The sequence below is a fragment of the Vulpes lagopus genome, chromosome 10 (genome assembly GCF_018345385.1).
Source record: "Vulpes lagopus strain Blue_001 chromosome 10, ASM1834538v1, whole genome shotgun sequence".
In the NCBI taxonomy this organism is placed as follows: Eukaryota; Metazoa; Chordata; class Mammalia; order Carnivora; family Canidae; genus Vulpes; species Vulpes lagopus.
Window position 1 is genome coordinate 27,216,412 of NC_054833.1, and position 12,808 is coordinate 27,229,219.

Genomic DNA, 12,808 nt, shown 5'->3' on the forward strand with positions numbered 1-12,808 from the left:
AGGGCGCGATCCTGGAGACCCGGGATCGAATCCCACGTCAGGCTCCCGGTGCGTGGAGCCTGCTTCTCCCTTTGCCTATGTCTCTGCCCCCCTCCCCGCCGTGTGTGTGTGTGTGACTATCTTAAATAAATAAAAATTTAAAAAAAATTGCTTTCGAGTTGGGCTGCCCAGGTGGCTCAGTGGTTTACCGCCGCCTTCAGCCCAGCATGTGATCCTGGAGTCCTGGGATCGAGCTCCCACGTCGGGCTCCCTACATGGAGCCTGCTTCTCCCTCTGCCTGTGTCTTTGCCTCTCTCTCTGTGTGTCTCTCATGAATAAATAAATAAAATCTTTTAAAAAAATAAAATAAAATTGCTTTCGAGTTGTTTAGGATTTAGTGAGCTTTTGGCAGTTACCAAAGAATTAGCAGATTTTTAAGCTATATAACAAAGCTTTATTTTGCATGTAAGTTAAAAAAAAACTCCTCATCTGGTTTGACCATTAAATAATTTCAGCATTGTGACTATATTTGCTACCATGGTTGACTCTCCCTAATGGAGTAATGAAGAGCTGTATATGAATTTGTCATAGTAAATTATGGAATTGTAGCCATTAACTGTTGACTTAACTATGTTGATTTCTAGGCCAATGAAATGTCAATTTTGGTAGAGTTCATGCTTTCTCTTAAGTGCAAAAATTGTGAGGAAGAAATTCTAGGAATTAAGATAGTCACTCAGAGTGAAATGAGAATATACAAATTACAAGGCTTCTTAGAAATGGATGTTGCTTGAGAATTGGAAGGGAATTGCTTTGCCACTTGGTGATTCCTATCATTCTATAATTTTTTGAGGATTAGTTTTCAGAGGGTTGAGAAATGATCATAAAGCAATCTAGGTTAGCAAATGCTAACCTAGATTATGTTGCAGGTATAATTTTTTTTTTAAGATTTTATTAATATATTAGTGAGAGCACAAGCTGGGAGAGGGACAGAGGAGCAGAGAGAAGCAGACTCCCGACTGAGCAGGGAGCCCAATGCGGGACTTGATCCCAGAACCTTGGGATTATGACTTTAGCCAGAGGCAGACGCTTAAGTGACTGAGCCACGCAGGTGGCACCCATGAATAATTCTTTTTAAAATAAGTCTGCAACTGGAAAATAGAATGTTGGATGCTATGGCAAAAGCTACCAAATTTGGGGAAGAGTCATTATAGAGTTCATTAACTATAAATAGCTTATAATAATGGATCCCTTTGGTTCAAAGTATGGTCACCAGTGATTTACTCTGAGTTCCATGGAAGAATTTGTTTGAATTTTTTTGGGTATAATTTTCCAAGGAGGAATATTTTACATAATAAAGTAGTAGAAGGTTAACATTCTAATTAATGCTATCTAGAGTCAAATAAAAAACTAAGGCTATTCCTTTTCTTTGTTTATATAATTGAGAAAGGACCAAAATAGCAATGCAGTACCCTCTTACCTGGTGCTACCATCAGATTGGCTGTAATGTCTCTCTCAGTTGTACAATGTGGAGCCCAGAAGCAGGTGTAATTAGATGTATTGGGAGGCTCTCCCATGATGGGCTGGGGAGGTAAGATTGGTTATTTAACCTGCACTTCTGGGTTTGTTCCCTTTTCTGAGCCCTTATACATGTATATGAACAAGAGCATTGGTCAGCATGTAACATACACAGAACCTCTTGTAAAGGTGATCAGAGCATGAGTCAAAAAGGAATTAGAAGGATAGATACTTAAACTGTAGTAAGATTGTCAGTGCTTCTTGTATTTTGATACTTCCCTTATAAATCTTTCTATTTTGGGATCCCTGGGTGGCGCAGCGGTTTGGCGCCTGCCTTTGGCCCGGGGCGCGATCCTGGAGACCCGGGATCGAATCCCACGTCGGGCTCCCGGTGCATGGAGCCTGCTTCTCCCTCTGCCTATGTCTCTGCTTCTCTCTCTCTCACTGTGTGCCTATCATAAATAAATAAAATTTAAAAAAAAAAAAAAAATCTTTCTATTTTTATCTCCTTATTCTGGGTTTGTTTAAACCACATGGTTCACATGTGGGCCTTGATTTTCAGCTTGGATAAGCTATTGATTATCGTTGTTAACTGGGACTTAAATTAGTCTGTTCCCATATTTTTAGGTCAGGCCTGTCTGCTTGCATCAAACACATTAATTTTTCCATACGTATCTGCTAATACAGGTCTTCCAAAGAGACTATAGTGTGTTTATTTCTGGCCCACGTGGGCCTGAAGATTCTGGCTTGAGCAAATTGGCATGACATTTGTAATTGGTCATACAGACCACAGTTTGGGTGCTGCACGATTGTATGATGTATTTTCCTCTCTGCCCACTAGGTGGTGATCTTGTAGTATAGCAGTCACGGGCGATAGGTAACAAGTCAGTAGTCCGTTCAGGTTTACCTGGGGAAATGCCACAGAAGTGTCACAACACAGGGCCTGGGAGGCTCAAGTCAGGGGAAAGGAGACATGGGAGGTGAGATCAGGAGAGAATACAGAAGAGTATAGAGCAATATAGAGATGTGATAGAGATGAGGAAGATGGGGGACCAAAGGGGTCTGGATTTGGGGAGGTAGCCGAGGATCACATGGATGTGTCATGTAGGAAGTAACTTGTCTCAAGTTTCAAACAGAATTCTGGCATAAATGGGTCTGAGACCATGGTGTAGGCCAGATCAGGACTAGGAGTCCACGAGCAGTGGCCTTGATTGATCAGATGCTTCAGAATAGCATTGCATGGGAAAACATCTGAAGAAGGTCAGATTTTTATGTTCCTACTAATACTGAAAGTGGAGGTTAATCTGAAAGCTGGATTCGGATTCTTAGTAGGAAAGTAATAACTGTTTTATATAGGATTATTATGACTTATATTTAGCTGGTTCTTCTTTTTGTTTCCCATATAATGCCGTTAGTGTTATATAAAATGTTGAAACAGTATCCCTAAATTGGTGGTGTGATTACATACTGTTCCTTTGACATACTGTTCTGGGGGGATGCAGAGAGGTGGAAAAGGAAGCTGAGTTCTTAGGAAGATGTCTTTGGAGGTGTTGAAGTTTTCTGTTCCAGGTACATGAGAAGTGCTGCCGTCTGCTGCTTTGAAGGAATGCTCCAGGAAGCACTCCTGGGAATGTTGATTTCTTTTAACTTTTGAGCTGACCAAAAAAAAAAAAAATTGTCTTCCCCAGTTTATCGAGCTAGTATGATCGGTGAATTTAATCCAGTCAAGGCTGAAATGTGCCTTTAGTCCCAGTAAATGTAGCATCCAGATGAGTGCTTACCCCGATTGACTTGGTTCTTGGCTTCTTGGGATGCAGAGCTCTTTGACTCTGCCTCCAGCCCCGAGTATGTGAATCCTGTGCATAATTTATGTTCCTGTTGGATTTATCCACGCAGTTGGTTAAGCCAGTTATTCACCAGGGAGTATCTTGCCCATCAGTTACCTCTGCTGGTATCTGTTCTTGACCCAAACTCTTGAGTAGATGAGCAGTGGACATCCAGAGTCGGAGCTCCCAAGCGCAAGCTCAGGGCAGCCCCTCTTCTTGTGGAAGAGTCCTGCATTGTCTGATCTCAGTCTCACATGGATGACGTCAGATGTGAAGAGGAAGTGCAAGTGGTTATAAGAACTGCTGTGCCCTGGTTGGTTGCTGTAGTAAAGGAAGGTAAAGTCTCTTGTTCCAGGGGAGTGGTTTTCTCTACTCTTGGGCACAGATGGCTTACCAGAGTAACCCTTCTGAACCTCACCTGCTGCAGTGACCTTGTTTGTCCTTCTGCGGGCCTACAAAACAGCAGTTTGTGTAGAACATACTGACAGGCTCCGAGATCAGCAGGTGCTTCTAGCTGGCCGTATGTGAACTTCTACTCGGGGGACTCCCTTTGCTGGTTTTGTGTTCAGAATTATGTCTGGCTCCACCCTTATCTCCTGGGGGAGTGGTCAGAGTGCCACTGTTTGCCGTGAAGCTTTTACTTGGGCTTAACTTCTCTCAAGTTTCTGGAACTACCTTCTCTGAGTTTTACTCGCTGTGTATGCTTTGAATATTTTAATATTAGCCTCAGGAGGAAAGGTGAATTAGTAGGGAAAGGTGACTCTCCCTTGAGTCTTGTGCATCCCAAAGCGGAGAATCGTTTTGGGTCATCCTTATCACTGCTTCTTCCACCCGGAAAGTCGTCTGGTGCCCCTGTAGGTAAAAATTGCATTTAGCTCTGAAATGACTTATTAAAACATAGATCTAGAGAGTATGAATGGATTGGAGCCAGCTCTGCACCACCCCATGCTGACCCCAGCAGATACCCATGCCTCGGCCTTCTCTCCCCTGGCTTTTGTCCATGTACATTTGGCTTTGGAAACCCCGAGTGTTTTGCTCCTCAGATCAGTGCAGGGCTGGTGACATCTGTGTCTCACTGGGTAGCCTGGTATGTGCACGCTGGATGCCTCTTCCAGATTTGGGGGCACAGGAGAAAGGAGAGTACTGGAGGCTTGCTGGGGAGTCCGAAGCTCAGTGAGAGTGCTTCGCTGTCTGTGCTGACCCAAACTGTGAGGCTCTTGTAGTTAATCCCAATTCTGGAAAAAGTCCCAATGATTAAAACTGCTTTTTGTTCATTATTGTGGGTAGCAAACCTCAAGTTGAGGGAGAAAGCCAGGTGCTCATTTTCAGGTGGTGGTTTGTTGCATCAGCCATGAGAACCGCAGAATTCTACTTGAAGAGCAATTTGGGGTGGGTTGGTGGTTTTCCCATATTTAAAGTGTACCTGAGTAGTGCACCTGGTTAGAATTTTGAAAGGACCACTAGTAGAAAAGGCCTTTATGCTGACCTTGGATTCAAAAAGGAGGCTGTTGAGCAAGGACAGACAGAAGAAGTGAAGTTTTCTCTTCTGATCTGAATGAAGCTGTGTATTGGGATAGATTTCCTCTCCTTGTCACTTGTTTGCAGTTTCCCCCCACACCTCCATGTTCTTGGTGTAATTTTTAGAGGCTGTGTGCAAAGAGCAAACAGGTCTCTTTTTTCTCTCTCCCCTTTCCCTGCAGTTTTGGGGAGTTTTGCCTGGCTCACCTGTTGCTGAAGAGGAACCCTGTCATGTTCTTCCAGCACTTCATTGAGTGTATCTTCCACTTCAATAACTACGAGAAGCATGAAAAGTATAACAAGTTCCCCCAGTCGGAGAGGTCAGTGGAGCTCTCGGGAAGGGCAGGGCGAGCGGTGGGAGATGGGCAGCTGCTTTGTACCAGTCCCGAGGCACAGACCCCGGCCCTGGCGCTCCTTGTGGCAGGCCTGCCTTCTCTGGACAGGGTGATGCGAGACCATTCGTCCAGTAGTGTCCCAAGGAAGTGCCTCTGAGAAGCATAGTCGTCTCAATCATGTACCTCCACCGTGGGTAGACAGTTTTTAGGATGCTGGAAACTGCTGCTGAAATGAACATCCTTGCACCCTTGCCCACATCATGTGGTAAAATTGTCCTGTTTTGTCCTAGAGAGAAGCAGCTGTTTTCACTGAAGGGAAAGACAAACAAGCAGAAACGAATGAAAATCTACAAATTTCTTCTGGAGCACTTCACAGATGAACAGCGATTCAATATCACTTCCAAAATCTGTCTTAACATTTTGGGTAGGCCTGGTGTGTTTGGGATAAAATGTATATTTAAAAATGAAATGCCCTGTGGCTGGCTAATGGCTCAGTAGATCTCTAGCAAATGAGCCCCTGATACTGTGGGAAGACCCTGGTTTTTTTCCTTCTTTGACATCAGCTGTGCCCACTTGAAGCCAAGATGAGCCCTCCTATCTCTGGGCTACCCTTCCCCACCCTGGGGCTGACTTTCTCAGAAGCTGACCTTTTGTGCTCTTTCTCAGCATCCTTTGCCGACGGCATCCTGCCCCTAGACATGGAAGCCAGTGAATTGCTCTCAGATACATTTGAGGTCCTCAGCTCTAAGGAAATCAAGCTTTTGGCCATGAGATCTAAAGCAGATAAAGACCTTCTGGAAGAAGATGACATGGCCTTGGCCAGTGCAGTCATGCAGGAAGCTCAGAAGAGGCTCATCTCACAAGTGAGTGTCCTTCTGTAAACGGGCCTGGTTACACCCCCGTGCTCCTCTGCCCCTCCCCTGAGTACTGGTGGTCTGCCTCAGATCCATATTTTATTCTTACCCGTGGCCTTAACACTCAGCCCAGTGATGACGATTCTCCCTCTGTGTGTAGCTCCACCTTCTCCTGTGGCCTGAACCCATCCCACTTGTCTGCTTGGATGTGCCACAGGCCTCTCAGACACCTCTGCCAAAACTGAGTTACTCCTCCCTTCTTCCTCTCCGTCTCTTCTCCTGAAGTCTCTATCGTGGAGAAGGAAACCATTATCTACCAAGTTGTCCCCAAGAGGACCCAGTACTACCCCAGTCTGAAGTCTGGCATGACAGGCCCCTGCTGCGTTTGGCCAAAGTGGGAAAATTGGGATCAGACTCAGTCAGAGTGGTGCCTGACTGCCGTAGTCCTCACCAGGCCGGGGTCTTACACCAGCCTGGATCACTAGGCTGTATTTCCCACCTGAGTCCTGAAAGCTTCAGACCCTAAAGAAATAGACTTGGGTCACCATCCAGGATGTCACCAGATCCTGTCCATTTTATCTTGCGAATGCACCATTCTGTGCTCACCCATTCTGAGTAGCTCTGCGCTTGTTTAGCTGGTGTCATTTCTGGCGGTTTCCTCACTCCGCACCCTTTGTGTCTCTAGTTTCTTTCTTTTCCGGGCTGTGCACCACCTTGCTGCCACAGCAGTCTCTTACGGACAGATTTGATCATTTTATTCTCCCACTTAAAAGAGACTAGAGGCAGATAGGCTGCAGAGGGCAGCAGGGAACTTCCAGGGAGACTGGGGTGATTAAGCAGACTGTGGTTTGAGCTACTCTATACCGTTGTCAGACTCGTTAAACTAGTCACTTAACATGGGTACATTTTATGGCATATATGTTATGCCTCACTAATGCTACCTTTAGTCTGTAGTTTGGTAGTTTCCTATCATCTTCCAAATAAAATCCTTCTCCCAGGCACATGGAGCCCTGGGATGTCTGTCCTGCCCCTGCACCCCTCATCTCCACGCTCCCCTCCCTGACCTCTCCATTCCAGGTCACTGTGGGTTCCTTGAGTGCACTCCTACTGTTGTGTCTTTGCACACTGTCTGCCTGCCTGCAGGGCCTTTCCTACCCTGTCCTTTCCTGCTGCCAAATTCCTACATCTTTTCAAAAGATGGGCCTACCTCCGTAGGCATCCTTTTTCTGTAAGTTCCTCGCCTTCATGCCACTTATCACACCATGCCACACATCGTAGCACACAATCTGGTCTAGAAGTCGCTCGAAGGGAAGAATTTCTGGCTTCATTTTTACATCCCCAGAGGCTAGCTTTGTGTCTGGTTCAGAGAAGGCGTTTGATAGTATTGATTGAGTTGAATGCATTTAAGCCACTTTTTAAAACTACCTCTAAACTTACCATCTGTTCAAACTCATATTTATTAAAGTGTTTATTTTTCTACTGATTGACCTTTTATTTTAGGAACTCTGATAAGACTTTTTAGAAATGGTGATTTGCAAGCAAGGGACGCATACTAGTGACTTTAAACGAGAAGAAAAAATACTTTTCAGATTAAGAAGGATAAATCTTACTACATATATGGGCTACTATAATGATTCTTTTTAATTCTAAGGGATTTATTAGAAAATATCTCTGGGTAATGATTATTTGTGATCAAGAATATGAAGGCTTGGTCAAATCAGGTACTATGTAACTACATAACGCTTTTCTAAATGTGTGTGGAGTTATACACACAAAAAGAAATACAACACCAACTCTCTGTGCTTAGCCATTCTCAACCATTTGTTACTTCCAGCAGGAATACAAAATGTCCCTTTTGGGTAGCCAGAAGTAGACTCATTTTCATTCCAAAGGGAGGATGCTGAGTGGAGGAATTGAGTGGATCCAAGATGGGTTTGTGTGGAGGTTTGGAGATTGTTAAATTATTCAGCATATTTCTAATTCCTGTTTCATGTTTAAAAAGTAAGAATAGCATCCATCCCCATCCTACTTCACGCAACCTTCTGAGTGTTATCAAGCTCCCAGGACCAAGGTGTCGGGTCCTAGGTAGTTCCGCCGTGCAGGAGGAGCCAGGTCAGGGGGAAGCCTCGGTCTCAGAACCTTGTCCATCTAAAGCACGCCTTTGTTTGTGTTATTACAGGTTCAGAAGAAGAATTTCATAGAAAATATTATTCCAATTATCATCTCCCTGAAGACTGTGGTAGAGAAAAATAAGATCCCAGCTTTGCGGGAACTCATGACCTATCTCAGGGTAAAGATGACCTTGTGCTTTGTGGTCAGTGTCTCTCGCCTCCAGCTCATTACTCAGGATCTGTCACAGTTTACGATGGAGCAGTTGGCTGGTGATCACAGGAACTCAAAATGCTATAAAAAAATTTTTAAGTTAGACCAGCCAGACAGGTCTTTGTCGGGGAGAAGAGAGCGTTTAACCGTAGGTTCCTCAGAAGTTGGTTCTTGGCTTTCCATGCCGTTGAGTTTATGCAGGGCTGACTCACTGTGCTGAGCATGTGTGTCCTTGATGCCAGTTTTGAGATTCAGTTTCGAAGCCTTTCTCAACTGGGGTAAAGTACAAAAGAATCATCTTAGTTCATTCTGGTGAGGGATAAAGTGAAATCGGGCATTATGTTCAATTTGGGGATGTTAACCTTTAACACTGCCTCCACATCAGAAAATAGCAGTGCGTCTTGGGGCGCACCGATGGGGCCTGGGCCGCCATCACTGGTGGGATCCGGGGCCATGAACAGTCCTGGCCAAAGCACCCAGGATATGTAGACTTGTCTTGCAGACATAAATGAGACTCCTGACCTTTCTGGCAAAATTTTTCAATCAGCAATAAAGGGAATGTTTTTTCCTTTCTGTTCACACTATGCTATTTTCTTTCTCAAGAAATGCTAAACACATTTTTTCAGTAAGGGCTACAACCAGATTACATTGGATATAAATTCTTCAAATAGCTCTTTTAACTAAAGGAAGTTAAGGTAGGAAAGATAGGCTCATTGTGTGGAAAAAAATGAGAACTTCCAGTTATTCTTATGTTTTTATTGCCCAGAGTGTTTTAGAGCTCTGAGAGGAAAAAAATAATTTAGATCCTCAATAAACTAAAGGCTTACGAACGGTAAGTCCATCCCGTTTCTGAGCATCCGTCCAGAGGATGGCCAGCAGTTGCCGTGTTGGAGCAGCACAGCCCTCATTCTCTGGCAACCCTCCGTGACAGCGGCTGCGCCCGTCCTCCCCCGGCCCATGCAGCCCTCTCTTCGCAGTGGCTGGAGGGTTCATGGATTTCCTTCCCTTTGTTGGGACTCCCTTGTGGGTGGGTCTACGATAAATCTTCTCCCTCTAATGCTGTTAGGTAAGGTGCTGTCTGCCTCTTAGCAGAGAGGCCTGGTCCCTGGTGGTCCCCTGTAAGGCCTGGGGATGTTCTTACCCTCGAGTCATTAAAGCTCTTCTGTCGTAGCTTCAGAGGAAGACACAATAATGGGATTAGAGCCATAAGCGCGATCCTCTGACAAAGCTAGTATAGACGGAGGCGAAACTTAGACCGTACGGCTTCTCGTAGCTCACTTCCAGAGGCCCTGTCAGAGCCAGGACAGTGCCATGTACACCTGCCAGTCTAGCGTCTGACTTGAAGTCCTGAGGGGCCTACCTCAGGGACCTACAAGGTCCTTTACCCTGGTGGTAACCCGGAACCGAGTCCCACCACCTGGGTGCCTCCCTGGCCCCATCCTCACCTTCAGGAACTGAAAGGGCCCGTCTGCACCCTGCTATAAGCTCTGCTTGAGGCTCAGATGGTGTGATTCCATGTCCCTTCTTCCTCATCAGGAACCTGGGAAACTGCCTGTTGAGTGGCGGGTAGACAGGAGCCTCCCAAGAGATCAGAGCTGCTAGTTCTCACATCATGCTTACCGGCTGGTGTGGTCCCTACAAGTGTGGTTGGCGTTTCCAGGAAAATAGCATTGTGTTACTTACGTTGGCTGATGTACTAGGAATAGTGTTGCTCTTGCAGAACAGGTCTTATTATTCCTGTTAGTATTTATCAGGTTATGTTACAGAGCTTATGTATTTATTCAAGAAAACACTAAATGACCTGTCTGGGCCTGTTTTAGGAGGTGATGCAGGATTACCGCGATGAAATCAAGGATTTCTTTGCGTTAGACAAGCAGCTAGCGTCGGAACTCGAGTACGACATCAAGAAGTACAACGAGCAGCTAGCCCAGGAGCAGGAGCTGGCGAGACAAGCAGATGTGAGTGGGGCAGCCTAGAAGGCCCAGGGCATGCCGTGCAGGTAGTGCGTGACCCTCCTCTGCAGCCTGCCCTCTGCTGCCCGCTTTCCCAATGCTTCTGGAAACCCACATACGGGCCGGGGTTGGTCAGAGCGAGACCTTTTGGGTTCTGCTTGGGGACCGCAGCGTGTTCCTTTGCCACGTGTGCCACTTGGATCGCTCGACCAGGGAGGCTTCCCTCCTTCCCTCCTGGCCAGGCCACGAGAACCTGTCTACAAAGTCGTCGTCATGATAGGTGGGGGGTGTGAATGCCCATAGAGCACGCTGGTCATCGGGCTATTAACAATCTGAGATTGCAGTGATCATGGCTAACCAGACCGCGAGGCGTCTGTTTGTGGCCCTGCTCCCCATGTGCCTGTTTGGGATAGAATGTCACTAGGGGTATATTTCTAGGTGAGCTGCTCCCCACTTCCAGACACAGGGTGCTCACTTCTGAGAAATCCACGCACGTCTGCCGCATTAAAAAATGAAGGCAAACTGACTTAATCCTTTTTCTCTTTAATGCCACGACGTCTGCCATAACTTTCTGAAGAGAAAGTTCTACTTGCCCAGGGATGACGTGCTTTTAAAATAAATTACTTATGGACTTGCTCAGGGCATGTAAAGGTTCTATTAACAGGAAAAAAAGTGTCAGTAGGTAATTGGTCTTTATTTCTCTCCCCTGACAGGTTGCTCCGAGTTTAGAAGTAAGGCCAGCTCTTGCTGGCCAGGAAGGCTCCCCTGCACCTGCTGTTGCGAGCCAGCCCTCCACTGAACCCAAGGCAATTGCCGGCCAAGCACCGCCTCTGTCTCCTGCCCCAGAGACAGGGCTGTTGAAGAGGTTCATCCCCAAAGGCAGGTACGGAGCTGCCCCTCACCAGTCTCCCACTGGGTGCTCTCACGGACGCCGCCTCCAGGCGCATCCGAGAGGCAGAGAGGGCGGTCACCCCAGCGTTTCTGCCCCCCTCCCCCTGCATGTCTGGCACGTGTTCCTCCGCAGGCCCATGTCCCTGAGCACCATCGCCATCCTGAACTCTGTCAAGAAAGCTGTAGAGTCCAAAAGCAGGCATCACAGTCGGAGCACAGGAGTGTTGTCATTGTCATTAAGCCCTGAGAGACTGGACAAAGTGTGCCATCGTGGTAAGTCCCAAGTCCCAGTGGCCCCAGGGGGCTGATGGAAGTGCTGGGTTTGGTACCTCAGACACAGGTAGGAGACAGATTAAAGCACAGAACAAGCCTCCCTGTCACCCCTTTTAAAATGATTTGTTTTCTTATCTTTAAAACAAACAACTTTGGGGATTTGGGATTCTGGGTGGCAAAACAGTGCGTACTTATGATAAGAGATTCAGAAAAGAGCATGTGTTTGGCCTTACTTACACGATGGTGATTTTAGTGTGCATCTCTGGTTTGTGGTCGACTTCCCTACACATACTGACAAGAATAGTAAACGTAATCCCATGAACTTTTCTTTCCTAACTTTCTCCCTGTGGCTTCATAGCGTCCTATCTTGTGAAAGCACTGGGACCTGTGTACTATTACCCTATCCTCAGAAACATAGGTGTTTTTCAGTCTTTTGAAGTAATGTCACAATGAAGTAATCTTTGGGATTGAATCCCAGCACGCAGAGGCCATGAAAATTTTTAAAGCCTTTGATAATGTCAGGCTGCCCTTTGTAATTCACTGTACATTATATGCTGGTGGGAGCCCGCAGTGCACCGGTGTCCGTTTTCCCACTTAGAAACATTAGTCTTATAATTTCCCATCTTCTTTGCCGAGCTTTATAGATCAAAACTGGTTCTGGTTTTAATTTCCTTTTCTTTGAATTCTAGTCAAAATGGACATCGTTTTTCGTGTTTATATTTTGGTATCTTTCTGAGTGATCTCATAAGGACACTATTTGGGATATTAACTTTATCACATGTCTTGCTAATTGTGTTGGGGGTTTTCTTGGACAGCTAAACTTCCCTGTTTTATCCTAGCAACTTCCTACAGCCTGGAGCAGGAGTCCAGTGGAGCTGTTGAGCACGTGACTAAACGAGCGATCAGCACTCCTGATAGTAAGTACTCCTGGGAGACGCCAGCTCCTGCCGAGTCTCTCCCGCAGTCATTTGTGGAGGTCCTGCTGTAGAAAGAGGTCCTCTACTAGGGGAAGGCGCTCCCAGTGGCCCACAGCATGGCGGTGCCTTGCCACACGGTGTCTCGTGCAGCCTAAGCACTAGCTGAATGTCAGGAGCTCTCCTGAGTGCTTTTACCTGCAGGAACTTGGGTAAGCACACAGCCACCCTTGAGGCTCCCTGTGTGACAGTGACGCTGAGCACAGCTTCCCTGGGCAGCGTCTTCCTTGCCATTCGAGAGCCAACGCGTGTGCACTCCTGCCTGCCTCGGGCAGCCCTGCTTCGCAGCTGTCACCTGTCAACACTGGCAGGCACCACGTGTGTCATAGAGGCCAGCTCCAGAGCTTCTCACACCCACTGGGTGGTTTT

The 12,808-nt window shown here is 46.4% G+C and overlaps 1 protein-coding gene across 2 annotated transcripts in view; it reads left to right on the forward strand.

Moving 5' to 3' along the window:
• NCAPD3 (non-SMC condensin II complex subunit D3) overlaps positions 1-12,808 on the forward strand; it is a 60,199-nt gene that overhangs the window by 43,245 nt on the left and 4,146 nt on the right. For both annotated transcript variants that reach the window (XM_041769903.1, XM_041769904.1), the window contains 8 exons: positions 5,021-5,158; positions 5,464-5,597; positions 5,840-6,036; positions 8,207-8,317; positions 10,170-10,307; positions 11,015-11,184; positions 11,326-11,465; positions 12,305-12,382. In XM_041769903.1, the coding sequence (XP_041625837.1) occupies positions 5,021-5,158; positions 5,464-5,597; positions 5,840-6,036; positions 8,207-8,317; positions 10,170-10,307; positions 11,015-11,184; positions 11,326-11,465; positions 12,305-12,382 (1,106 nt within the window). The remainder of the gene's footprint in view (positions 1-5,020; positions 5,159-5,463; positions 5,598-5,839; positions 6,037-8,206; positions 8,318-10,169; positions 10,308-11,014; positions 11,185-11,325; positions 11,466-12,304; positions 12,383-12,808) is intronic.